This window comes from Xiphias gladius, chromosome 18, assembly GCF_016859285.1.
Source record: "Xiphias gladius isolate SHS-SW01 ecotype Sanya breed wild chromosome 18, ASM1685928v1, whole genome shotgun sequence".
Taxonomy (NCBI): Eukaryota; Metazoa; Chordata; class Actinopteri; order Istiophoriformes; family Xiphiidae; genus Xiphias; species Xiphias gladius.
In genome coordinates this window covers 23,687,824-23,711,082 of record NC_053417.1, presented here as the reverse complement: position 1 = coordinate 23,711,082, position 23,259 = coordinate 23,687,824, and the positions used below count along the sequence as shown (strand labels likewise).

Genomic DNA, 23,259 nt, shown 5'->3' with positions numbered 1-23,259 from the left:
AATAAAAGCCCATGTCAATACACACTGAAGAAAATATTTCATTAGACATTTGGCCACATGACAATACATTCTTAACATGATTTGCCAAGTTAAATGTGTTTGGGTGTGGGGTTTTATATGTAAACCTTGAGAGAAGATTATCTCACAACTCACAGCATCCAACCGTCCACTGGACTACGTGCAATTATGTTAAGCGGCCGTTTTCAAAGTTACAAAAAGGCAACAGACAAAGAGGTACACTCAATAAGATTATTTATGTTATTGTACAATCTGCATTTTTTAACAAATAATAATAAAAAAAGATTAGTAAGATGTACAGTATTCGAATGATCATATCTGGTGTGGACTGAGGACTCCGCCTGCCTCGTCAATTCAAGTCCACCCAGAACTCCAGTGATGGGAGAGGGAGGGGGCTGGGGCCTGGAATGACTTTCATGAATGCTCAATAAGTGTGTATACAGTTGTGTGTGTGTGTGTGTGTGTGTGTGTGTGTGTGTCTACGTATCTCTGCATGTACCTGTTATTGTATACCTGTGTGCGTGCGTTTGTGTGCGTGCGTGTGTGTGTGTGCGTGCGTGCTCAGCCAAGGTGTTGGCAGGAGGTGGAATGTCACATGGCGGATGATGGGGATAAAGGGATGAAAGCAAGACAGAAGAGTTGGGGGAGGGTGGGGGAAAGATGGAGGCAAAAGTAGCAGGGGCTCAGTTGGTGTAGATCTGGCCCTCAGGTGGCTGAGGAAGCTTCATGTTTTCCTTGCATGTCATGAGCCGTCGCAGCTCCAGCAGCACCATCCGGATGCTGTAGGAGTTCTGCCACTTGGCCAGTGCAGTCACCGCATGCATGTCAACCTGGAGGACAGAACAAATACGGAGGCATGTGATGCTTCACCCTGTCATCTTAGTCTTTTCCTTTCTAAATGAGCAAAATGTTAGAAAATGGATTTTAAGATAGTTTATGTAGATCCTCTGACTTCCTTTATGTTCAGATCAGTTTACGCACTAGTTTTGTTTGTTTGAGTCCAAACCTGAGGTCGTCATCACCGCCCACTAACCGCTTTAAACGTCCTAACTATTCATCAGTCTGGGGTATGTTTAAGTGAATATTTCCTCATTAAATTTCAAGTGTTTTCCACAGTTGACAGGACATGATGTTGGTGCTTAATTTGAACTACACCAGGAAAACTGGAAAAAATAAATATGTGGGCGTTGCTGTAGAAGAAGTGAAAAAACAAGTGCCCGTTCTCCACTGCCCTACTAGGGAACACAGTGTGTATCATGTTGGCTTTAGCCATGATGTTTTCTGTGCTCCTAAATGGAGAATAACAGACAACCTACAGTTTGAGTGGAACCAATCTAAAACCGCCTTCCTTCTAGTGGATCTGCTACGGTTTCTGGTCTGCATTCAAGTAAGGACAAAATGGTCATACTACAAATTTTTTCAGGAAACAACAATCAGATTTAGACCAAACAGTTAGTGTGATCGTGCCCTGAAGTATCAAATTAAAAGATGAAGATGTACATCTCACACCACATACTGTACAGTGCTGTAAATCTTGTGCCAAAATGAATGCAATGGTTGCATTAGCTGTCAGAGGATTCAGGCATGCACTTAAAACAAGACTTTGCTTATCTAGAATGACCACAGAGCACACATGACAAGGTAATGCAAAAAAGTCTTCCTTTCTGTGTACACCTTTAATTTTTTCTAATAAATGCTACACTAATGTGAACATGCTTTGTGTTGCCTTCACACGCTCCCAAATAACTTAATGCTCTTCAACATAAGTGGCTCATTTTCAGTTTGGACTAGCCTTGATATTACAAAGTAAACATAAGTCAAATGCTGTCCAAATGTATGTATCAGCGTAGCACGAACAGGATCAGAAAAGATCATTATCATCTATTTCAAAATAGACTGCTGACAGTTGAGGCATGCAAATGTGGGTTAAAAAAAGCTAGAATAAAACACGGATTTAGAAGATTCACATACCACACCGTTGGAGGTGTGCACACCATTCAAGTTTATCTTTGTCACAAATCTGACAAACGGTGGCGACTCTGGGTATCCTGGCCCACATTCAACCTTCAGATTGTACATCCTGTTTTCATAGCTTGTCTGTGGACAGAGACAAGTGGGGGAGAGGTAAGTGGACAGCACACTAGACATCAACACGCAGCCCATAATTTTCAATGAATTTAACAACACCATCTGTGTGAAATCTATGGAAGAAAATGCCCCAAATCCACGTTGTGACCACTAAAAATGTAACTATATTTTTACCCAGTTCCTTAGGAACAGTAAATATGTTGGAGAACGCGAATCAGCTGAGCCAGCTGTAGTCTGACACACTTTGCACCTGCCTTCCAATTAGATAACTTAGCGGATGTACCCATTCACAGCAGTGTGCAGCTAGTACACTACTACAACTTGGTACACTGATAGAAGACAATGAACAAATCAAAGCCGAGACCTGCTGGTTACACAACAGTCGGTTACCCTCTTGGCCACTGTAATGAGGACTGTGCAGTAAGCATTTAAGTGTTTTTTAAAAAAAATGGCACCACTCACTCTAGGAGGGCCGAGGATCACCCCTCTCCATCGTGTTAAGGTCATGTCCTCGTCATCCTCCAGACCCCAGCTCACCGTCCCATCTCCCACACCTTTCTGGCCTTCCTCCAGCTCTTCCAGGAGCCGGAAATTGCGAGGAACTTTAACGCCTGTTAGTGGACAAAGACACCAAAGCAAGGTTGTTACGCTCAAACGTGCGCCTTTCCGACAGAACAAGAGGATTTAGGTACCACCAAGCTTGCCAGAGCAATGGCTTGCCGTTACAGAGGTGAGCTGGTTGTGGCATGACTCACTCAGATACAGAAAAATAAGCAACACCTTAGTCGACAGTGGTACGTGTTATTAATTTCCTCTAATTTAGCATCTGTCTTCGACGGTGCTGCATCATTTGGCCTCTGCGGTGAGATATGATGGTGCTGCACTGTTAACTGAGCCATGCAAACGGACACGGTCACGCTGCCAGCTGATGCAGCAATCAGAGCGCCCTGGCTGAATCTCAGCGAAGCGTTAGATCCTGTTTTCTTGATTATCTGGAAGGCGGTATCTCGGGAAAATGTACCGTCATTGTTGACGTTGAACGGTCTGAGGTCACCCATGCACGAAGGCTGATCGCGGATTCACCAGCATTTATTGATGACATTGTGGCGCTAATGACCCGGTTTATGACACATCCGCTGTCTGAGTCGGTGAACAATTTTATGCAGCAAATGAGCTAACATCACCCAGACGTTAGGGTGGCGGTGCTGTGGCTCACTAGCGTCAGTGCTGTACAGTTACCATGCTGAATCACGTTACTAAATGAAAACCAACAAGTTATACAAGGCTACATATGCATATGACTGGTGCTAAATTATCGCACGGCTATCAGACGATATGAAATTCCTTTGACGGCAGTCATTCTGCATTTCAATTTATCCAACTTAACTTACGTTAGCTTAGCTAATAGCATCGCTTCCTATTCATTCTCTTCGGCGGCTCCAGCTTTGCGTTAGCGTATATCTTTTCACAAAATAGGTGCGTCAGGAGATCATCAACCTCATTGTGAAACTTGATAGCTACATCGTGAAAATCGATTCAGCCTTTTATTCAACGGCAGCTTTTCATAATGATATATTTCCCCCGAACACTTACCTGATCCGGCGGCGACCGCCATCTTGTCGCTACACAGCGGGAGCGCGCACGTAGCTTTGCCATTGTGGCCAACGCTGCGTCACGTGGAAGAAAGGGAACGCATCGCTTCCTTTATGGTTCTCCGGAAAATAGTCTGAGACGCAGAGTGTGTGGCAAATTAAAGGAAAACCTTTGTTGATAATTTATATATATTTTTTATTATAAACAAATCCCATTAAAAGACCAAATCCAATAATGAGATGATGCAACCAACAAGTCTTGTCTGTGTTGCCAAAACCTGATATATATGTTTTTCTTCTGAGCCATAAAGCTCCCTTAAAAAACCCTTAAAAGACTTCCCTGTTGCATATTAGGTGACATGTTGTTTCAGTTCTATAAACGCTGGCACTGTTGTTTATTTTGACTTAATCCCACACACACCAGGCTGCTTGAAATACTCACTAGAAGGTCAAATGTGAATCAATCCGTGGGTGAAAATAGTTCCCATTATAGCAGTATTTACTCAAGTTTAAGTGAAGTTTACTAAAAACCACAGTGGCCCGCTGTTTTAGGGAATTACTAAACTTTTTTTTTTTTTTTTAATGAAATGACCTATAATAGGAACCAATGAGCTTGGGCCAGAGATACCACAAACAGGGTAGGGAAGTAGAAACATATTAAGAGACGGACAAACACATTGTAGGTTTTGGTCTTTTCATAGCATTTGTTAACTATTATAAAAATATTGATTATCACCAGCTTTATCCTTTCAATCGGCCTGATAAAGCCTAGCTCCCCAACAGAGGGCAGCACATTTATTAATTAGTAATAGGCCTTTTACACAGCAGACATTTTGACTTGTCACTGTAGGAAAATAGAGAGTTACTAATAACACTGACAGTGGTTCTGTTATTCCATCCTATCATTTACATCCATGATTTTCTTACTGTGACATGTCAAAATATCTTCTTGAAAAACAACTGTATTTGCTCTGCCTTTAGACCCCGAACAGAGTGAGATTATGCCGGCAGGGAAGAAGGAAAGTATGAATATTAAGATTGTGAAGTTTTAATTATATAGCTACAACATCCTTAAACTAAAGCTAAGAAAGAAAGAAATGCATCAGAGAAAACAGGATGCAGTGATTATCAATAATCCGTTTATTTTGTTTATTTATAAATACAGTTTAATATGTACATTGTAAGTCTCCTACACGGAAGACAACAAAAAGGCATCAAGGCATTATTCTGATATCTTAAAACTCCATCACCACCATATAACCAACTACAACATCCATTTGGGTCTTGCTTCAGAAGACATGAGAGGCAAATGAAGGGCAATTTAATGTCAGTCAATAAACTGTTTTCCCGTATCACTGGCAAGATTTACAGTAAATCAATCAGGGAGAGGATAAGGCAGTTCAATAAAAAGGATCATTACAAAAGCGATTTCAAAACAGCACGTCAAACATACCAATGACAACTTCCCACCCCATTTACTAACAAGTTTAATTTGCTTCCACAAAATGGTTTCCAGTGGGAAAATATTTAGTTAACCACACATTGTCACAAAATACCCTTTAAATCCACTAAAGAAAGCCCCTTGGTCTCCAAGCTGAAAAAACACACACAGCTTATACACCGGTTTCACCTCAATAACGAGAGGCCAAGTTAACTGCACTGATTTATGGCTACGACAGAACCTATATTGCATTTCAAATTATTCAGTTACTTTGGCCAACATACTATGATAAAAGTTGCTTGAATCACTTATTTCTATCTATTAAATGACGTTCAACTTCAGTAACGGAGTGTTTTGTTTTGGTTTGCTTTTTTTTTTTTTTTTTTTAATTTTCTTTTTTTAACAAATTCATATCAAATTACTTCAATCACCTTAACCACAATCCTGAGATCATCTGGAGAATAAGAATAAGTCAATGTATGTTAAATCCATACTCACAACCAGACTCCAAAGTACAACAGCCATTAATGGCAAGTATGGCAAGTCTGTCTCCAAGCAAAGTGCTCCTTCTGAGTTCATCCATGTGCTTTTTATTTAGTTGTCAGTTTTGCCAATCTCCACACTAATTATGGCATGTCATGTCTAGCTTTTCTAACCACTATCCTTAGCTTGCCCTATTTTGCGGTATTACAAAAACACAAAACGTCCTTAAAAATCATCATTACTTTTATATTACCACAAAAAGCAATTTACTGAAGCGTCGTGACATCCAGCAGGGCCAACGCCAAAATTCCTGTTTAGAAAATAAGCCTGGTGTCAAGGTTTAAATGTGTCTACTGACTGCAGTTAGCGGTGCCCCAACAATATTTTGCCTAAACGAACTACAGGAGTAAAACTTGCACGCAGGCCTTAAACTTTGATGCAGTGACACATACTACCACCCATTTACCAGCATACATTACATTACCTAGCGCACACAGAAACGCTTCTCACTATACTCAACAAGCACTATGCAACCTCTAGTGTACTTCTGCTGTTTTCCTAGGGTGAATTATTCTTTATAATCAAGTATGAAGGATTCAAAAAGTGGAATATTACATAATATAAAACAAAATTTTGGTTTCAAAGTTAACTACAACAATTATATGATCTACTTTGGGTATAACACCAGAAGCTTAACAATTAAGCCTTTAACCTGGTCCACCCAACTGAACAGCAAGGTTAGCTTCTCCCATTTCAACCTGAAAACCTTTGCCAGGATTTCCTTGGAATGAAGATAACATTTTGATAGTTCAAACCTGGGAGCATTTGGTCAAAATTTGGTGTCATGTTTCGAAAGAGGGGCAATTAATTCCATCTGGAGCGAGCACAGTCCTCGCTGGTCAGTGTCTGCCTTACACAAACTCGAAGGAAAGCTGGTGACCCAGTATATTGCTTGCACAAGCCGACATGCTGTATGCATGCACGCATTCTTACGTCTGTGTAAGTGACATCTTAATTAGTGAAAGTCATTTTGTCATGCAGTTTATTAAGTAGCTAAATTTTTGAGCTCCAGTTTTCCAACTAAGTAAATGTTGTAAACTATTAAAAAAGAAAGGCATTTTGACCTAATCATATGAGTTAAGACATATAGTTAAGGGCCTCTTATTTCACTGCATAGTTATTCGCTGTACAATACATTTACAAATTACTGACTGAAGCATTAAAAAAAACAAAAAAAACAAACAACTTTCAACCAGTTAATTAATTAAATAATCTCATATATAGGACTGAAGAAACTCCTGGATCGTCAGCTTTCACTGAAGCCCTTGTAGCGTCACCAATTTGTCGCAGGCACCAAGACGGTACGCTGTGGCAACATTGCTCACGGGGAATGTTACGCTCTGAAATTGACCGTCCCTTCCCACAATACAAAGAGAATAGCAAGATGCGAGGAGTGAAAACCATGTTACATACAGTTGGCACATAACTTTGGAGTATCCGTGCCTGATTAAATGAGACACAGATCCCAGAAATACAGAATTTCCACTGCAACAACACGAAGAAATGCTGCAAGTAAAACAGAACAAAAGACAGACACAAGAACTGCATTTACGGTGTGTAAGGCAGCCTCACAAAACTGCATGTGCCTCTTTCCCGCAGAACAGTCTGTTCACAAGGAGTCAAAACCTAAAAAAATGCTTTTCACAGCGGCACATTGATCATCTGAAGAGGCTACTTAGTAGGGCCAGAATGACTCAGCAGAACGCCAGCATGATATATGTCTATCACCAGTCTGGCTTCAACACTGACTACAGTCGCAGGCATTTCCATGTGACTTTTCAGATCAAATTACCGTGTGTCCCCACTTAGCCTGAAAATTTCTCACCTTCTATGTTTGCAGTTTCAATGGCCAGATAACATCCAGAAAATAACAAATTCAAGTAGAAAATGCCAGCTTAGGATCTGACATTGATATGAGCAATCTAGTTCTTTGTCCTTTTTGGTTTGTTTATTTCAAAATGTGTTTTCTGAGCTGTTGGACATGTCATGTAGCATCCTGGTGGGATGAGTTGGGCTGTAAAGTAACACTCACTCCTCCGCTGTAACTGTAGTCATTGTCTCAAATTGACTAGTTCATCACAATTAAATATGGCTGCATTTTGATTCCTTACAAGTTACTAGACTCAACAACGGGCACAGGTTATTACTGAAAAAAACAACAAACAAAACAAAACGCACTTTGTCGTCACCTCTCTTTAAAAAACAGCCAACAAATGTAACAGTAATTTGTTCTTTAGCTATCAACATTGCAAAAACATCCTAAAGGCCTTCTATATATCGCCCGAGCCCTACTACTTACCATGGCCTAAATCCAATTTTATTACTTTCATCAAGTAGACCCTTAATAAGGTGGAGATGAAAAGACTGATCCAGAGTAATAATAAAGCAGTGCTATATATAATGTGATTTATCAACCCTCCAAATGAGCAGTTGTGGCTCTGGAGGAGAAAAAAAGTGAGCGTTCACACTTTCAAGTATTCTTTTTTGGGATCGTTTTGAATTTTCTGACGTGAAGGAAATCTTTTGATCTCCTTGAACAGAGAGATCAGACGGTTTGGTCAGATACTTATGTATCTGACCAAACCGTCTTCGCAACAGGCTTTCTAAGTCACCTCCAAAAAGTGATGAGTTGTGTTAGACATACGGAGAGTTAAGGATATATTGCGATTTGAAATCGTGATCTCCATGAGTAAGTAATGAAAAACTTCCACCAACAAAGCCCTCCTCTTGAAAAACAGACAAAATGTGCAAGACTTAAAGCTATGGCATCAGAAACTGTTAGTTTTCCTTCCTATGGATTACAGTTTAAGTGAGGCAAAAAAGGGGATGAGAAGCCTGGACGGAGCCAGCATCTTCTGAGGTAGGGTGCAGTTAGCCTGCAGCGTTACTTGACTTTTTGAGCCCATTTCAGGTCGTCTGCCCTGGGCTTCTCTCCTGTCACACCCTGGATAAGATCCTCCAGGTTCCTCCAGAAACCCAGCTTCTCCAGTGGGTAGTTCAGCCAACCTGGAGACACAAAGCTCGGTGACAAATCTGCCCGACTCTCACCCCTTTCATCTTCAAAACAACTACGCTGATTCTTTATTTCCCTATAAGGAAGTAAGAGACGAACCTGTAGTGATGCAGAAGTACGTCTCGTGGGGGGAGACGTGATGGATGCGGTGGTGCTTGCGGGGAAGGATGACGTGGCAGTGCTGTAGGAACACGACCCAACGAGGAAGGCCGAAGTACGTGTGTGACCACTTGTGAATCTGGTTGGTAAGGGTCACAAAGATGGCAAGTGCAAACAAGTAGCAGTACCATGAGTAGTTATGGTAAATCTCCGCTGCAATCAAGAGAAGACAGAAGCAAGGTGAGAAAGAAACTCGTCTGCCCTCTGCTGGGTTATTTTTAAAGTAACAGTTTAGATCAGATTTTCACGTAGAAGAAAAGGTTAGGGCTCGGTTTGTTGATATAAAACTCACCAGGGGAAAGGGTCAGGAAGTTGAAGGCCATGTTTGCCAGAGGGACTATGGTCAGCATGCAGTTGTCACCATTGGTCTCAATGAAGTCATGGCGGGTGATGGCTGTGGGGTCGATGTGGTGCTCTCTAAATGGTCGTATAAAGGCCTGCAGGACAGATCGGACAGCAGAGTTGGGTGAAAAACAAGAAATACACACTGTAAACGGTGGAAAAAAGCAGGTTCCCTTTCAAAAACAGATTGTTTAGAGTACAAACAATGGATTCTAGATTTTCTTTTCTGTGTGTGTGTGTGTGTGGGGGGGGGGGGGATCATGGATACCGTACCTTTCCAAAGATGGGTAGATCCACCGATCCCCACGTATCAGCCCCCCAGTGAACAAGTCCAGACGCAAAGTCTGCGGTGAGTATTCCTGCCACTGAAAATGATTTTGAGGAGGAGAGGAGCACAGAAAAATGGGGGAGCAAATCATTTAAATAAAAAGAGAACAGCCAACATGTGTTTGGAAAAAAAACAGAACTAATAAACTCGGACGATACAAGATCAGGACATTATATAATTTTTCAGTCAGCACTTACCAATGCCCAACAGAATGTACCACAAATGCCCCAGATGGAAATTGGCAAGGAGGTGAATGAAATTGAAGGCCATGAGAGAGAAGCAGAGGACAACGCTTATCCATTCTTGACATCTTTTGCCTTAAAGAAAAACATGAGCATACATATTAGTACAACTTGAGCACAGGAGCCTACTGCTGATTCTTATAAGGATGGATTTGGAAACAGCAGTTTCACGATAAGATTATCAGTCATAATATGTCTCCAGTCCACAACACCCGGGCCACCTTAAGCCCACAGTGCGTAATCTAATTCAAACTAAAATTTCCAAAAGGTTAGCAAACCAGTCAGCATGATTAATCCTCAGGTGTTTCTTTACGGCGGTGACACTCGGCGAGGAGACATTCCTCTGCCCTTTGCTAGATACGTGACACTGTTGAGCAACTTGCCCTGAAATACCGGTCCACATTTTACAGCTCAAAGAAGGCTGCGATCTCTACAACCCTCTAATAGGAGAGAGTCTGATCACCGTACAGTCAAAGCTGTCAGATTCAGATCCTTGTAAGCACAGATGCATTATTGTATGGGCAAGCCGGGCACAGGCCCAGGGGCCCCCTGACCCGGCCGGGCCCCTGAGCCTGTGCCCGGCATGCCCATCCGCTTCTGTATGAAGTGGCTGTTAGTATTTCTTATCTTAAAGTCTCAGAATTCAGTTGAAAGACACAAAATGACCACAAAGAAATGCAAAATGCTTCCAAAAGAGGAGGCAAAAACAACTGCAAAGAAACTCAAAATGCAAAACGGCTACAACAAAAAACACACAACAGGACCAAAAAAAGAGACATGAAACAAGGACCCCAACGGAGAAACAACATGGTCATAACAAGACATAAAACGACAGCAGACTCCCCTTGACCGTAAAGGTACATAAACAACAACAAAGAGATACAAGACGACCACAGAGAGACACAAAACGGCCACACAGAGACTTAAAACTAGCACAAGTCAGGCGGTCCTGCACAGGAAAGGGAGGGGCCTTTTACCTGTCTTTGCCCAGGGGCCATGTTCTTAATAATCTGCCCGTGCTAGTAGGGTCCTTAACTGAATACGGCTCAAAAGGCACCAAGTATTTGTACAGACGGCGGGAAGGCCATTCACTTTTGTGCGGTCGAGCTCGAACGACACGAGTGTCGATGAGAGGACAGGCTCGGCTGAACCGCCGAGATCTCCAAACTGTGTGGTGTTTTTTTTTTTTTTTTTCCCCCGGCTCCGCGCTGCTCCCGGAGTTGCAGTCTACGGGCTGACTTAGCAAACAACGCCGTTATGAAAGGTCACGGGCGGCCCCGTGGACGAATGAGGCTTCGGAGCCTAAAGCAGAAGCGGCGGGTTCCTCCAGCCTCCGCCCGATGCTCGAAATGTCAGAGGACAGCTGCGACTCACACACGAATCCGGCCAATTTCACACCATTCCCATTGTGTAACAACAACAACACCAACAACAACAACAACAACAGCAGCAGCAGCAGCAGCAGCACCGTGACTGTAACAAGCCCCGGAGCTGTCGCCGATTGCTCGGTGTCATTTAAACGGCAGCAGTTAAAGATAAATCCGTGATCTCGTTTTGTGATTTCAGTGGGGTTTTGTTTGTTTTGTTTTTTTCCGGTCTTTTAGTTTGATCCTCCGTGGCTATATAAAGCCAGTCGTTATGTCACAGCACTCGTGGACACTTGAACCGGGGGAACAAGCTCGTAAGACAGAGCCGCCGAGGAGATCGACTCACCTGGCGAGTACAAAGTGGCCAGTTCTCGGGCACCGGCGTGTTGTGGACCCCATCTGGCCGTTCCCCGGCCCGGTCCCTGCGGCTCCGGGTTCAGCGTTTCCACTCCACGCCCGCTCTCGTTAGCCGTTCTCGCCATTTCTCCGCCGTGGGCCCAGCCACAGCCCCTTCAGACTCTCTGCTCTCTCAGCCGGGAGCCAACGGAATCATCGACCTTCTCAGCCCACAGACCAACGCAGGCATTTCGACCAATCCAGAGCGAGTCGGTGAGCGCTGCAGCCAATCGCCGGGCGGAGATATGTTCCACAGACAGCCGAGTGACCAATAGGGGTCTCGAGGGTAAAGCCCGCATTTCCCGACCCCACCCATCCTGGCAGCTCTCAGCGCTCTGCCGGGCGTACGGTAGATGGAGCTCTCGGTGCGTAAATGGCATCCAACACAAACACGAACCACCGGATCGGGTGTTACAGCGACGTCCGTCAAAACCGACAGATGGTGAAGCTGCAGCCTCGACTGTGGAAAATACCCAGAGGATGACAACAGCTAATCAGGTGAGCGGCTAAGTAGTTGAAGTGCTGAATTTCTGAAGATTTAAGTGTTGAGGTTCTTTAACTATTAAAAGAAGTAATAACGCAAATAATTCAAAGCTCAGTTCATAAGCAATAAAACGCACCGATGCTCATGGACGAATTATGACAAAATGGGCCCACGAATGGAGAAAGGTCAAAAGACCCCCCACCCCTCCTACATAGGACCCCCAGACTGAGAGAGACACCAAACAACGTCCATTGTCACCGTTTTGTGGTCTCTGTTTGTGGTCATTTCGTGTCTTTTAACCGAGCTCTGGTCCTACTAGGGCCTACCAGGGCACATGGGCCCAAGAGGTCACGGGGCCCTTGTGCCTGTGCCTGGTAGGCCCCACTGGGTAATCCATCCGTGCCCTGGCTTGGTTCATTAAGTTCGGGGGTTTCGCTGCTGCAGCGTCAGTAGGTCTGCTGTGACCAGTTGCTTGTTTTGGTTACCAAACTTTCATTACTTCGGTTACGGTCACATGACATTTCAACTTTCACCTTCATCTGCCACGTTTTGCCACAGTTGCTGCTCTTCAGCAAAAGCTAAACAGCTAATCATTTTAGGTCAAATAAGCAAAACCTCGACACAAAACTACTCCATTACAAGTGTTATCAGCAAAATGTATGGGAAAGTAACTAAGTAACATTTACTCAAGTACTGTACTTAAGTACAATTTTGAGTTACTTGCACTTTACTATGCTGCTGTGCCCAAGGCTGGATTACCAACCGGGCAAAGCAGGCAAATGACCCCCGCTGGCCATTAAAGTCCCAGGATCATTATGAGCTAACTGATTGTCTTTTGGCTCAGTTTTGTAGAGGGACTGTTTGCAGGAATCTATTCTAAATTAAGACCTTTATTCTTTAGAAAACCTTGTTCAGTCATTGCCCAAGGGCCTCCTAACATTTTAATCATGTTGATGGAATCATGGTAACAGCAGTTAGCAATTAATCCAAACAAAAAAGGAAAAAAAAATAATTCAGCTTAAATTTCCCATAAAGCCACAAATTCTAATGAGTCACAAAATGAAGTTTAAAAAACAGTGCGTGCACATGCTGTGGATCAACTTGGGAAGAAGCAATTATTTATGTTTCCGGAAAAGGCAAGAGATGTATTTCGAAGACATGCCCAAACAGAAAAAGTGTTTTTCGGCCGCACACCGGTGAAAGTTTCTGGGGGGATACGCACATCCTAAACATTTACATCGACTCTGTCGCTGCTGCGTCTCGCTGTGTGTGGATTCTTGCAGCTCACCATGAGATGGCAGTAAGACCTCACATTAAATCTGAATCACTCAGCTCTGATCACAACTACTACACTATATGCAGTATAGCAAGAGCTGAGAGTCAAGTTATGAACTGACAGTGTGCATTTAGACTCATTAGACCACCTGGGCACCTGCACATGATACCAAGACCTGTTCATGGCACCTGAGCGAAGTCACTGTGTCTGGTTGTTTTTCTTGTTTGTGGGCTGTTTACTTTTTCTTTTACTTTTAAATTTGCTGTTCAGAGAGCAAAAATCATGCCATAGGCCACAAAGAGGATCTTCTTGGATGTTGCTGAGCGCACACAGATTCGTTTTCTGTTGGTTAAACCAGGCTAACTAAATCTGACCAAACACTCGACCTGACCCCTGTGCAGTATTGGAGGGGATGCATCATCTCGTACAGCTCAACCACACAGGAACCGGGAGACTGGTTTAAACTAGTCTGCGAATACAGTGGGGAAACATCTGTCTGGAGATGCGTCCAGAGGTGCTTTATGAGCGTCGCCGTTATGGGGTTATTACGCATGAATTTAGATAATGGTAAACAGGTTGCCACCGAGCTTGGATTTTTCCATTATTGTCGAGTGGATGGGATGTGACTGTAGAGGGCGTGGATGGACGTGTTGTGAACAAATGCTGGTTCAAAGTACTCGGACGTCGTTTGGTGATCTGGTTCGAGGGGCCGCTGTTGCTTCCAACTCCCATTTGTCCCAGTTTCCGCCCCCCCCCGCTCCTCATGCTGCTGCTGAAACCCAAAGTCCTCGCCACCACCGAGTGTCCCAATGCCAGACACGAAGTAGGGGTTTTTATTATATCCAAATACAAACAGTTGAACGTAGGAAAGGTCCCCGAGACGCAGCGCAGGTTGTCCGGTTGGCTCCTCGCTGCGCGTCACACACCTGCCCAGCTAAGCCCCGCCCTTCGCATGTAATAAAACCCCCCCGAGACAGGAAGACCTGTCAATTCCTCCCAATCCATGAGCACAGGCTTCTCAAAGTAGTTCCGCTGCGTGCTGTCAGGGGCAGCGACACTGGGGGATTTAAAGTCACCACGTTACGACACTCGAGCCATTTCGCAACTGAGGCAACTGAACCAAAACCACTCTTGGGCGTCCGACCTCAGCCCTCCATGCTCCTGCAATCCGGCGGGTGTTAAGATCCATGGAAGTGGCCGGCTTCTACGACGAGGGCAGCTTTGCTATCCACAGTAGAGACAGCATTATCAGTCCCATCAGCAGCGGCTCTTACTGGAGGCTCGGCGACTCGATGTCGGAGCTGGGCATTGAAGAGCGGGAGAGAGCGATAGACTTCAGCGTTTACCTGGATTCGGCTTTGCACTGTCCGCAGCTGGCGGCGCAGACTCAGCAGCAGCAGCAGCAGCAGCAGCAGCAGCAGGGGGACGTTTTCTCAGATTTCCTGGCGGAGAACAAGATCAAGAGAGTCGCGGCTTTACAGAACTACAAGAGCTACTCGCTGTTGAACGAGCTGGAGACGAGTCAGTGCGAAAACTTGCGGGACCCCAGGGAGCCCTACTCTCTGGGTTACACTGAGCTGCAGGAGACCCGTGTGGATAGTGTCCTCAGCCCCGAACTCGTCGGGAGCCGCTACAGAGCTGCTGCTGCTGCTGCTGCCGCTGCTGCTGCTGACAGAGAAGACAGTCAGGAAGACGCAAAGATGGAGAACGGGTCGTCTGGTTTTGACATGAGGTCCTACCTTCATTACCAGTCCACCAGCGGCAGTCTCGGGAACATCTCCACTGCGTCCTCGACCTGCTCCAGCCCGCCCGGCACACCTGCCCCGTCAGGTAAAAGCAGGTCGCCGTCGCACGGCGGCAAAATCTCCAGCGGGAAAGCGAAGAAGCGCCTGGACAAGGACAGTGAAGAGTACAGGCTGAGGCGGGAGAGGAACAACCTCGCCGTGAGGAAGAGCAGGGACAAAGCCAAAATGCGCAACTTGGAGACTCAACATAAAGTGCTGGAACTGGCCGCAGAGAACGATCGTTTACAAAAGCGCGTGGAGCAGCTGTCCAGAGAGCTGGCCACCCTGCGCAACCTGCTCTCTGCCACCGGACAATGTTAGAAAGACCTTCGCCGGGGACTCCACGCGGATCTCCGGGCTGCTTTTCTAATCACTGATGGACTTTAGAGCCCGAGGTGCTCCACGGAGCGAGTGTTGGAAACGGTACGCCTCACAGGTGAAGACGGCGACCATCAGTTTACAAGGACACTTTGAATGGGACTAAAGAAGTGGGTGCATGGATTGCGCAATCATTCACGATTCTTCACATGTCACCTTAGCTTTATTCTCAGATGTAATTTTTGGTGTATGCAGTATTTCTGTGCAGGTTTTACATACATGCGAGTGACTTTCTACGTTTTGTGTATTCAGAGCAATGGTTGTCAAGGGAAGAGTTGTGCTGCAGTGAAATGATGCAACTCTTTGTAATAGTATTGGCAATGAATGAAATAAGTCTAATTATTTAATATTAAAAGGTGAAACGCTTTAATTGTACTTGATATTTTATTGAATTAAACAGATTTATACTTTGTCTTAACCATTTCTTTTGTAGTTTCTTCTTTTCTGTCCCTTTTGAAGCAGGTGTAGGCTGAGATAGACAGGGGTGTAATGCTTGCCTTAAATATTCACACACATGACAGTCAGACTTTGCCTTACCACGCGTGTCAGTTACCACACATTGCAGACAGAAATTTTGCTCGACTATAAGGCAAATTTGGGACCTTTTAAATTCAGGCCAGTATTCCAACATTGACAGGGACGCCAACACACTGTGGGAATTTGATGTTTCTCTGTGGGGATAGAGTGAATTTTACAAAGCCGGTCAACGCCAATAAGGCTACAAACATTTTTAATAATGCTTACGGATCACCATCGGCGCAGCTGATGATCATTTATTCTATCCACAAAGCAGAAAATGGCATCCAGTGGGTTTGATCAAAGCAGTGTTACTGTGATAGAAAGAGAATATTAAATGAGGGTTGATAGGTGAATTTGTGTTTTTCCATTGCCATTAAATACAATGGAAATGTGAGGCGATTTTTCATTTTGAAGAAACGTTCTCTGCACACTATTGCATGGTAACCCTTAAACCCACCGCCATTTTCTTTCCTCTGTTTACTTAGTGATTTGACGCAAAACTCCTCAGATCCTGAAATACATCCAACCAATTTGTGCTGAAATGATACTGCTGACAGCAGCAAAAAAAAAAAAAAAAAAAAAGACTTGGTCACACTGCATGCAGCACAGAAATGTTAGTTTTATCTTTAGCACATGGCTCTGTCAATAGTCTGCTGGGTCCACTGGCCCAGAGAGGGGTTCAAGGTTGCATGGAAATTAATCAACAACTAACCTCCTCACACCACTTCAGGTCATGCTTAAAGAGCCAAGAGCTGGCTGGGAGTCAGTGCAGGCAAGATATGAATAATCCCAAGCAAACCTCCCTTAACCCTAAGGTGGAGAAAAAAAAAAAAAAGAAAAAAAAAACACTCAGCAGAAAATGTAGAAGTTAAAAATGGGAGTGACAAAGTAGGTTACACCAGACATGATAGATAAGTTGACAATTGGTTTTCTCTGGAATTTACCAAGCCCTGCGTTTCACTGTGCGCGCTACATGAAACGTATCTGTCACGAGCAAGCAAACTCCAGACAGAGAAGATAAAGAAACAGAGCACGGTGGGATTTGTATGTGATTCGTGACAAGTCAGGGTGTGGAGTGTTTTCCAAATCTCCCCTCAAACAGCAGAGCTGAGGAAAAAAAAACCACTCTGCTGGAGGACACATTTACTACTTTGGCACTGAAAAGTCACGTTATATTCTCTACATTCAATATAAAGGCTGCGTGATGTTGTTTTGTGCAGTGAGAGATGATATTTTGAATACAGTGGATATTTCAACACATGCAATGATGAACAGTTTAGTTTTAAGCTGTTGTGCAATATCCTCCCTTTTCCAACACATCACCACTTGAAGAATGTTACACCCACTTTTAAATAAGACATTGTTATCCTCCAAGTACATGACAATAGCTGTAAGTAGTTGTGGCCTGGCTTTAGGCCTTACTGGCTACAAAACAGTCCAAGGAAAAAAATGTATAATTTTATAAACAGATTTCAAGGAAAGATGTACCATTTTTATGACACAATTGCAGAAACAAAGCAACGTTTTAAATCCCGTACAAATAATCTAACATCCAACACTCCATTGTTGTGACTTTTACAGCACAGCTCCTGCTTTTGCTGCTCTCGTCGTAGCTCTTAGCGTTGGCACGGATTCATTCAAACATTCTAGGCATTCTTTCTTCGATGACCCCATGTTTCCAATTCGAGCCCCACACAGCCTTTCCCTGCTCCTGGCTCAGATGCTGACAGGGGAGAGGGAAATTCCCACACAGGATGACCTCTTTTCTTGAAAGTTTAGTCCGGCCCCCTTTCAGCATTTTACCGTCAATGGGCAGTGTCTGTCCGTAAACTCCTCATTGCATCATAGCCTCTCCGGAGGCCAAATGGCCTCCTAAAAACTCCTCTGATAAAGCAATACAAACACACACTCACCTGTCATTCTGATGTGCACTATGTACCAGTTGTTGTGAAATGGAAAATTTTTTTTTTTTTTTTTTACCTCTGAGTCATGTTAATATGTTTCTTTGACTCTGTTAGCAGTTGCTTGTTCCCCAGAAAAGTTTTCAATAATGTCGTATCAGATTGTGTTTCGCAGATTGATCAAAAAGGTCGGAGGCTGAGGAGCCTGGTCTTATTTAACGCTTTTAATAATTTGATTTTGGCTTTGGTCAAGTTTTTCTGACTAGTTAAAAGGTGCATCAGCTGACGCAGCACATTAGTTTCTGTTTTATCTCATAAATACCAAAACCTAGGGGGGTTGAATAGGATTTGTGGCATCTCGACAGATAAGGTATTTAAGAAACATGTATGACACATGTTCAAATTAATGTATGGTATAGAGCTGCAACGACTAGTCGATTAATCAGTTAGTTGATTGACAGAAAATTAATCCACAGCTATTTCAAATAATCATTTTTTGTAAGCAAAAATGTCAAACATTTGCTGCTCCCAACTTTTCGGATATTAGGATTTGATGGTTTTATTTGTCACAAATGATAGTAAAACGAATATCTTTGGATTCTGGACTCTGGTCAGATAAAACAAGACATTTAAAGATGTCACCCAAGTCATTTTTTGCTATTTTCTGGCATTTTATAGACAAAAAAATGAAGGTGTTTTTTTTATAACACAACGTGACTATGATAATTGCTTCATGTCATTATAATGATCAACTTTGTCGTCAAACCAGTTACAAAGCAGATAACAGCACATAATAACTACAATAAAGTAAGTATTTTCTGTTAATACGGTTAAAGATTGTGGTAAAAAAGTAGACATAGTTTATCAATGCATCTAAACTGTTGATATTCAATATTTTTATTACAGCCAACAAGTGCCAGGAGGAAGACCAAAACCAACAATGTGCCAGTCCATCTCTCAACATTTCTACTTTTGTTCCCTGTCTGTGGATCTCAGCCTCAAGATCTTTGGTTCCTATTGAAGACATACATCTTTAAAAAGAGGTCACAAATACATTCTTTCATTATTTTTAAATTGCTCAGTAACTTCACTCAAAAAGAAGTAAATAGTCCATTTCTGGGGGATTAATACACATTTGATGTTCTAGTGAATGTTTCCAGCAGCAGGATCGTGCATGTGGGACTGAGCCAAAATAAACCGCAGGGCCCGTGTTTATGGTAATGAAATAAACATGTCACCCAGTGCAGCAGTTTGGATAAAAGGTGACTATTGAATACTTTTGGAACAACACTGGAGTTCTGCGGCTCAGAGGAACAAGATACAGTGTAGCAGGTTTTGGCTACACAGACAATACTGGTTGGCTCATTAAACTTGTTGGTTTTGGTCTTTTTATGGGATTTTTTGACATCATAATTTAGTTGATTAATCTGTTACTGACAGACACCACTCTCATTAAGTCTCTTGCTCTTTGTGATTCTGTATCCACCAGACCCCAATTAAGCAGCGGAGTACCTCAAAGTTATATTCTGGGTCCTGTTCTGTTCTCTACTTATGTCTTTTTATGCACATTATGTCTTGAAATCATTTTGCTGATTTGAAAGAAAGTCACACATGACCTTAAACTGAATGCAGATCAAAGTGAAGTGGTATTTTTAACACAGTGATACTCTAACTACTTTGTTATTGTGTTGCAACTGATGGCTCACTGGGACTCAGCTTTGATTCTGATCAGAATTTTGAAAAACAGGTTTAACGAGGTGCTCAGTTGTGTTGTGTCTTCCATTTTAAGATCCATCCTTGTTGAATTTGTAAAAGTTGTTAATAATCTTTTTAACTTTGTTTCATCCCGCAGACTGACTTACAACCAGAGCTAAAATGAATGATCGTGTAAACCTGAATTTATAAAACTTGCATTCACTTGCTGTTGATTTTAGAGTCATTTTAGAGTAATTTAGGAACACCCAGGTACTGTAACTTTTTGTTAGAAATATTTGCTCAGAATCTTGAAGAAAAAGATGACTGACCATCTTAAACCTTCTTATGATTCTGAAGTGTAGACAAAAGGTGGCCAAGATGTCTGGGCCCCTAAATCTGAACTATCTGATATCGCAATTACCCAAACATATATAATCTTTTGAGTTTTTACAATTAAAAAAACATATTCATAAAGGGATTTCTAAGTAACACTGTGATTTTGCTAGTTTAATTACAGTTCCTCCTATAAGTGAAAGGGAACATCGGATATCCGGACCATAGGCTGTAACGGGAAGCCAGGCCGCCTGAGGTACGGTAAACGGACCAGAACATGATCTGTCTTGAAGTGAACCAAGATTTCAACATCTTGGTTCACTTCTGCTATTTTGATGTAGATGACTGTGAAAATTCAAAACTGATGAGCAGAAGTGACTTGCGGTCACTACACAGCAAGCATCACCGCCCAGATCTTGTGTAACATCAGGCCATCCTTGCAAAATGAGTATTGACTTAATTATTAGAGCAACATTTGTGTGTGAGAAGAGTTTATTTCAATACTCTCACAGAATGTGAAGGTGCAATTGATGCTTCATGCAGAGTGATCAACAGGTGTTTTCCTTAATGTACAGTTAACACTGTAATGACGTCTCAATAAAAAACGTTATACGTGTACGTAAAAGTTATACATGAATATATAAATTAATCATGATCAAACTTTAATTTCCACTGGGTTTTTCCAAAATTTTGGAATCTGAGAGGAAAATAGATAATTCTAAAAATATCTTTCGTGGCAACTGGGACTAAATTGGGATTATGGTTGTTTAGTTGCCTATCAGGTTAAAATAAACAAAAATAAGGATTTCATCACTATTACAGAAGGAATTGCTATACAAGTGCGAAAAAGGCCTCCATTGACGAGCCAGATAGACAGCACCTAAACGTTTCTTGTAACCATCTAGAAGCTTCTTGCGCCTGTCTCCTGGTAGTTTCTGTCGCTCTTCCATTGCTGTGTTCAAGCTCTTTTAAATTTGCAGGAGTCCTTTTTGCAAAGGCAGATATCAGCTCTTTCCAAAGGTTTTCAATGGGATTCAGGTCAGGACTCATTGCTGGGCAGTTTAAAACAGTCCATCTTTTCCTTTTCAACCATCTGTTGTGCTGCTGGATGTGTGCTTTGGGTCGTTGACCTGCTGAAAGACGCAGGACCTTCGCCTCAAACCTAGTTTTCTGACACTGGGTAACACATTTTGCTCTAAAATGCCTTTGTAATCTTCTGATTTCATCATTCCTTTGATATGTTTAATGCATCCAGTACCAGAGGCAGCAAAGCAGCCCCACAGCATTATGGTAGAACCCCCACCATGTTTTACTGTAGGTAGTGTCTTCTTTTCCTTATGGGCTTCATTTCGCCGCCTGTAAACAAACTGGTGCTCTGCATTCCCGAAGAGTTCTACTTTGGTTTCATCTGACCACAGAACGTTATCCCAGAAAGACTGTGGCTTATTTAGGAAAGTTTTTGCCAACATTAGTCTCTCCTTTTTGTGCCTTTCTTTCAATAGTGGTGTCCTCCTTGGCCTTTGCCCATGGGGCTCTACTTGGTTTGGTGTGCGGCGTATGGTACGGGCTGAAACCACCACTCCAGATTGCTCCAGGTCTGCCTGAAGCTCTCTAGATGTCTTGCATGGTGTTTTTTCCACAATCCACATCAACCTACACAGACTTCTCTCGCTGAGTTTCTTCTTAGCACCACATCCTGGAAGTGTCTTAACAGTTTGACTGTAAAACCTCTTGATAACATTAGGAACTGTTGAAACAGGGATTTCAAGATTTTCGCTGATTGCTTTGTAGCCTTTGGAATTGTTATGTTTTTAGATAATAGCTTTTCTGATGCTCTCAGGCAGCTCTCTTGTCTTCGCCATTGTTAAAAAGAAACTGAAAACAATCAATCCCTTTTTATGTAGTAAAACCATCATTCATTGGTTAATTCAGGTAATGTGAGCACTGAAAATTAGGCAGAGGTGAGTCTTGTTTACAGTCTACATTTTATGTCTATATTTTTTTTATTTCAATATATGAAAGCATTTTTTTTTTCTGTTGTTCAGTAACTTTGGACATTTTATTAAATAGTTTTGATTATACAAAATTGGTTAATTTGCATTTATTTCTCAAGATATTCTAAAATCTGTTTTTAAAATTCAGAGATGCCAATAATTTCAATGAGGACTCTACATCAGAATCCTGTCTGTGGATTTCAGCTCAGCATTAAATAGAATCTCGCCCGTGAAACCGGTTGGCAAACTTGCCACTCTGCGCCGGTGTACCGCACTCTGCTCAAACACTTCCTAACAAACACCCATGACTGCATTCCAAGACACGGAGAGAACGCTATTGTGAAGCTTGCGGATGACACCATCCTCATCAGCTGGATTGCAAACAATGATGATAATTCATCATCTACGGCTCAGTGTCAACAAAACCAAGGAGCAGATTGTTGATTTTAGAAAAAAGCAGGCAAAGACCAACCCCTGTGTACATCAGTGGAGCTGAGGTGGAGTCTTTTGTTCAGCTTTCACAGGTTAGTCACGGAGAACCTGAAGCTCAGAATCGACTCTACTTCTTAAGGAAACTTAAGTTGGCTTAATTGCCAAGTTCTTGTTAACGTTTACAGAGCGGCAGTAGAAAGCATCCTAACTGGAGAGAGAAGGGCTCTGCAGCGGGTTATTAAAACCGCCCAGAACATCATGCATCTACAAGTGTGAGGCTGCGATATCTGTGAGGTGAGGTGCCAGCGCAGAGCCTAAAGGTTACTGAAACACAATAGCTCTGCCATCCACGGCCACAGCCCATTCAGCCTACTGCCGTCTGGCAAGTGATCCAGCAGTATCAGCTGCCGTACCACCAGATGTCAGAGCAGTTTCTTTCCTTAGGCTGTGAGACTACTGAATTCATCCTCCGCATTCCAGCATGAAAATAGTTTTTATGACTAATTATTTATTCATTCATTTATATAACTTTTGTTTTTCTGTCAGTAGCATAAAATGGACTATATTTGTGAACTTGTTATACAATCTTATGTTGCATAATGATTATTAAATTGAAACTTGAATTCCTGAATTTTATTTGTTTTATGTGATAGTAAAGTAAACATCTCTCTTGTTCGAACATAACAAGGCATTTCATGACAATTTCCATGAGTATTTTTCACTATTTTCTGATATTTGATTCATTTTCGTTCTATTCTTTTTTAATATTCAAATTTATTGATGAAAGAAAGCAGTGGTAGAGGACATTATTCACATTGTTTAATTAAAAGTAGCAATACCACAAAGAAAATACAACTGCTATCCCTATAACAAATCCTGCATTTTAACCTTTTACTTAAGAAAAGTACATAAATATTATCAGCAAAATGTACTA

General features: G+C 42.5%; 3 protein-coding genes and 1 long non-coding RNA gene across 10 annotated transcripts; 2 read left to right on the top strand and 2 right to left on the bottom strand.

Annotated features, from left to right (window-relative positions):
* Positions 1-235: 235 nt before the first annotated feature.
* On the bottom strand, positions 236-3,809 carry LOC120804465 (ubiquitin-conjugating enzyme E2 variant 1-like). Of its 4 annotated transcripts, none has more exons than XM_040153939.1 (4): positions 3,700-3,809; positions 2,569-2,717; positions 1,990-2,115; positions 236-848 (listed from the first exon to the last, which is right to left on the bottom strand). In XM_040153939.1, the coding sequence occupies exons 1-4, from the start codon at positions 3,719-3,721 to the stop codon at positions 702-704; spliced, it is 444 nt and encodes a 147-aa protein (XP_040009873.1). In that variant the 5' UTR covers positions 3,722-3,809; the 3' UTR covers positions 236-701. The 4 variants fall into 4 exon arrangements, with proteins under 4 accessions (XP_040009873.1, XP_040009874.1, XP_040009876.1 ...); XM_040153940.1 differs by lacking the exon at positions 3,700-3,809 and adding an exon at positions 3,498-3,662; XM_040153942.1 differs by lacking the exon at positions 3,700-3,809 and adding an exon at positions 2,862-3,191.
* A 1,687-nt stretch (positions 3,810-5,496) lies between these two features.
* On the bottom strand, positions 5,497-11,728 carry peds1 (plasmanylethanolamine desaturase 1). 3 transcript variants are annotated; one of them, XM_040153936.1, is made up of 6 exons: positions 11,480-11,728; positions 9,722-9,841; positions 9,470-9,561; positions 9,147-9,291; positions 8,795-9,007; positions 5,497-8,688 (listed from the first exon to the last, which is right to left on the bottom strand). In XM_040153936.1, the coding sequence occupies exons 1-6, from the start codon at positions 11,613-11,615 to the stop codon at positions 8,567-8,569; spliced, it is 828 nt and encodes a 275-aa protein (XP_040009870.1). In that variant the 5' UTR covers positions 11,616-11,728; the 3' UTR covers positions 5,497-8,566. The 3 variants fall into 3 exon arrangements, with proteins under 3 accessions (XP_040009870.1, XP_040009872.1, XP_040009871.1); XM_040153938.1 differs by lacking the exon at positions 11,480-11,728 and adding an exon at positions 10,744-10,818; XM_040153937.1 differs by lacking the exon at positions 11,480-11,728 and adding an exon at positions 10,045-10,254.
* A 17-nt stretch (positions 11,729-11,745) lies between these two features.
* Positions 11,746-21,738, top strand: LOC120804467. 2 transcript variants are annotated; one of them, XR_005709449.1, is made up of 4 exons: positions 18,020-18,241; positions 18,641-18,678; positions 18,778-20,155; positions 21,402-21,738. It is a non-coding gene; the product is annotated as an uncharacterized LOC120804467 (long non-coding RNA). The 2 variants fall into 2 exon arrangements; XR_005709450.1 differs by lacking the exons at positions 18,020-18,241; positions 18,641-18,678 and adding an exon at positions 11,746-12,027.
* cebpb (CCAAT enhancer binding protein beta) lies at positions 14,078-15,850 on the top strand. Its single transcript, XM_040153935.1, has one exon. It carries the CDS (start codon positions 14,477-14,479, stop codon positions 15,392-15,394), a length of 918 nt encoding a protein of 305 aa, XP_040009869.1. The 5' UTR covers positions 14,078-14,476; the 3' UTR covers positions 15,395-15,850.
* Positions 21,739-23,259: the final 1,521 nt, after the last annotated feature.

Coding starts and splice junctions, on each gene's coding strand:
- peds1 (XM_040153936.1), bottom strand. CDS start 11,615: ATGGCGAGAACGGCTAACGAGAGCGGGCGTGGAGTGGAAACGCTGAAC. Junction 9,842..11,479: donor GGCCACTTTGTACTCGCCAG/GTGAGTCGATCT, acceptor TTTTTCTTTAAG/GCAAAAGATGTCAAGAATGG. Junction 8,689..8,794: donor GTACTTCTGCATCACTACAG/GTTCGTCTCTTA, acceptor TTGTGTCTCCAG/GTTGGCTGAACTACCCACTG.
- LOC120804465 (XM_040153939.1), bottom strand. CDS start 3,721: ATGGCGGTCGCCGCCGGATCAG. Junction 2,718..3,699: donor GGCGGTCGCCGCCGGATCAG/GTAAGTGTTCGG, acceptor GTCCACTAACAG/GCGTTAAAGTTCCTCGCAAT. Junction 849..1,989: donor TGCACACCTCCAACGGTGTG/GTATGTGAATCT, acceptor TCTGTCCTCCAG/GTTGACATGCATGCGGTGAC.
- cebpb (XM_040153935.1), top strand. CDS start 14,477: ATGGAAGTGGCCGGCTTCTACGACGAGGGCAGCTTTGCTATCCACAGT.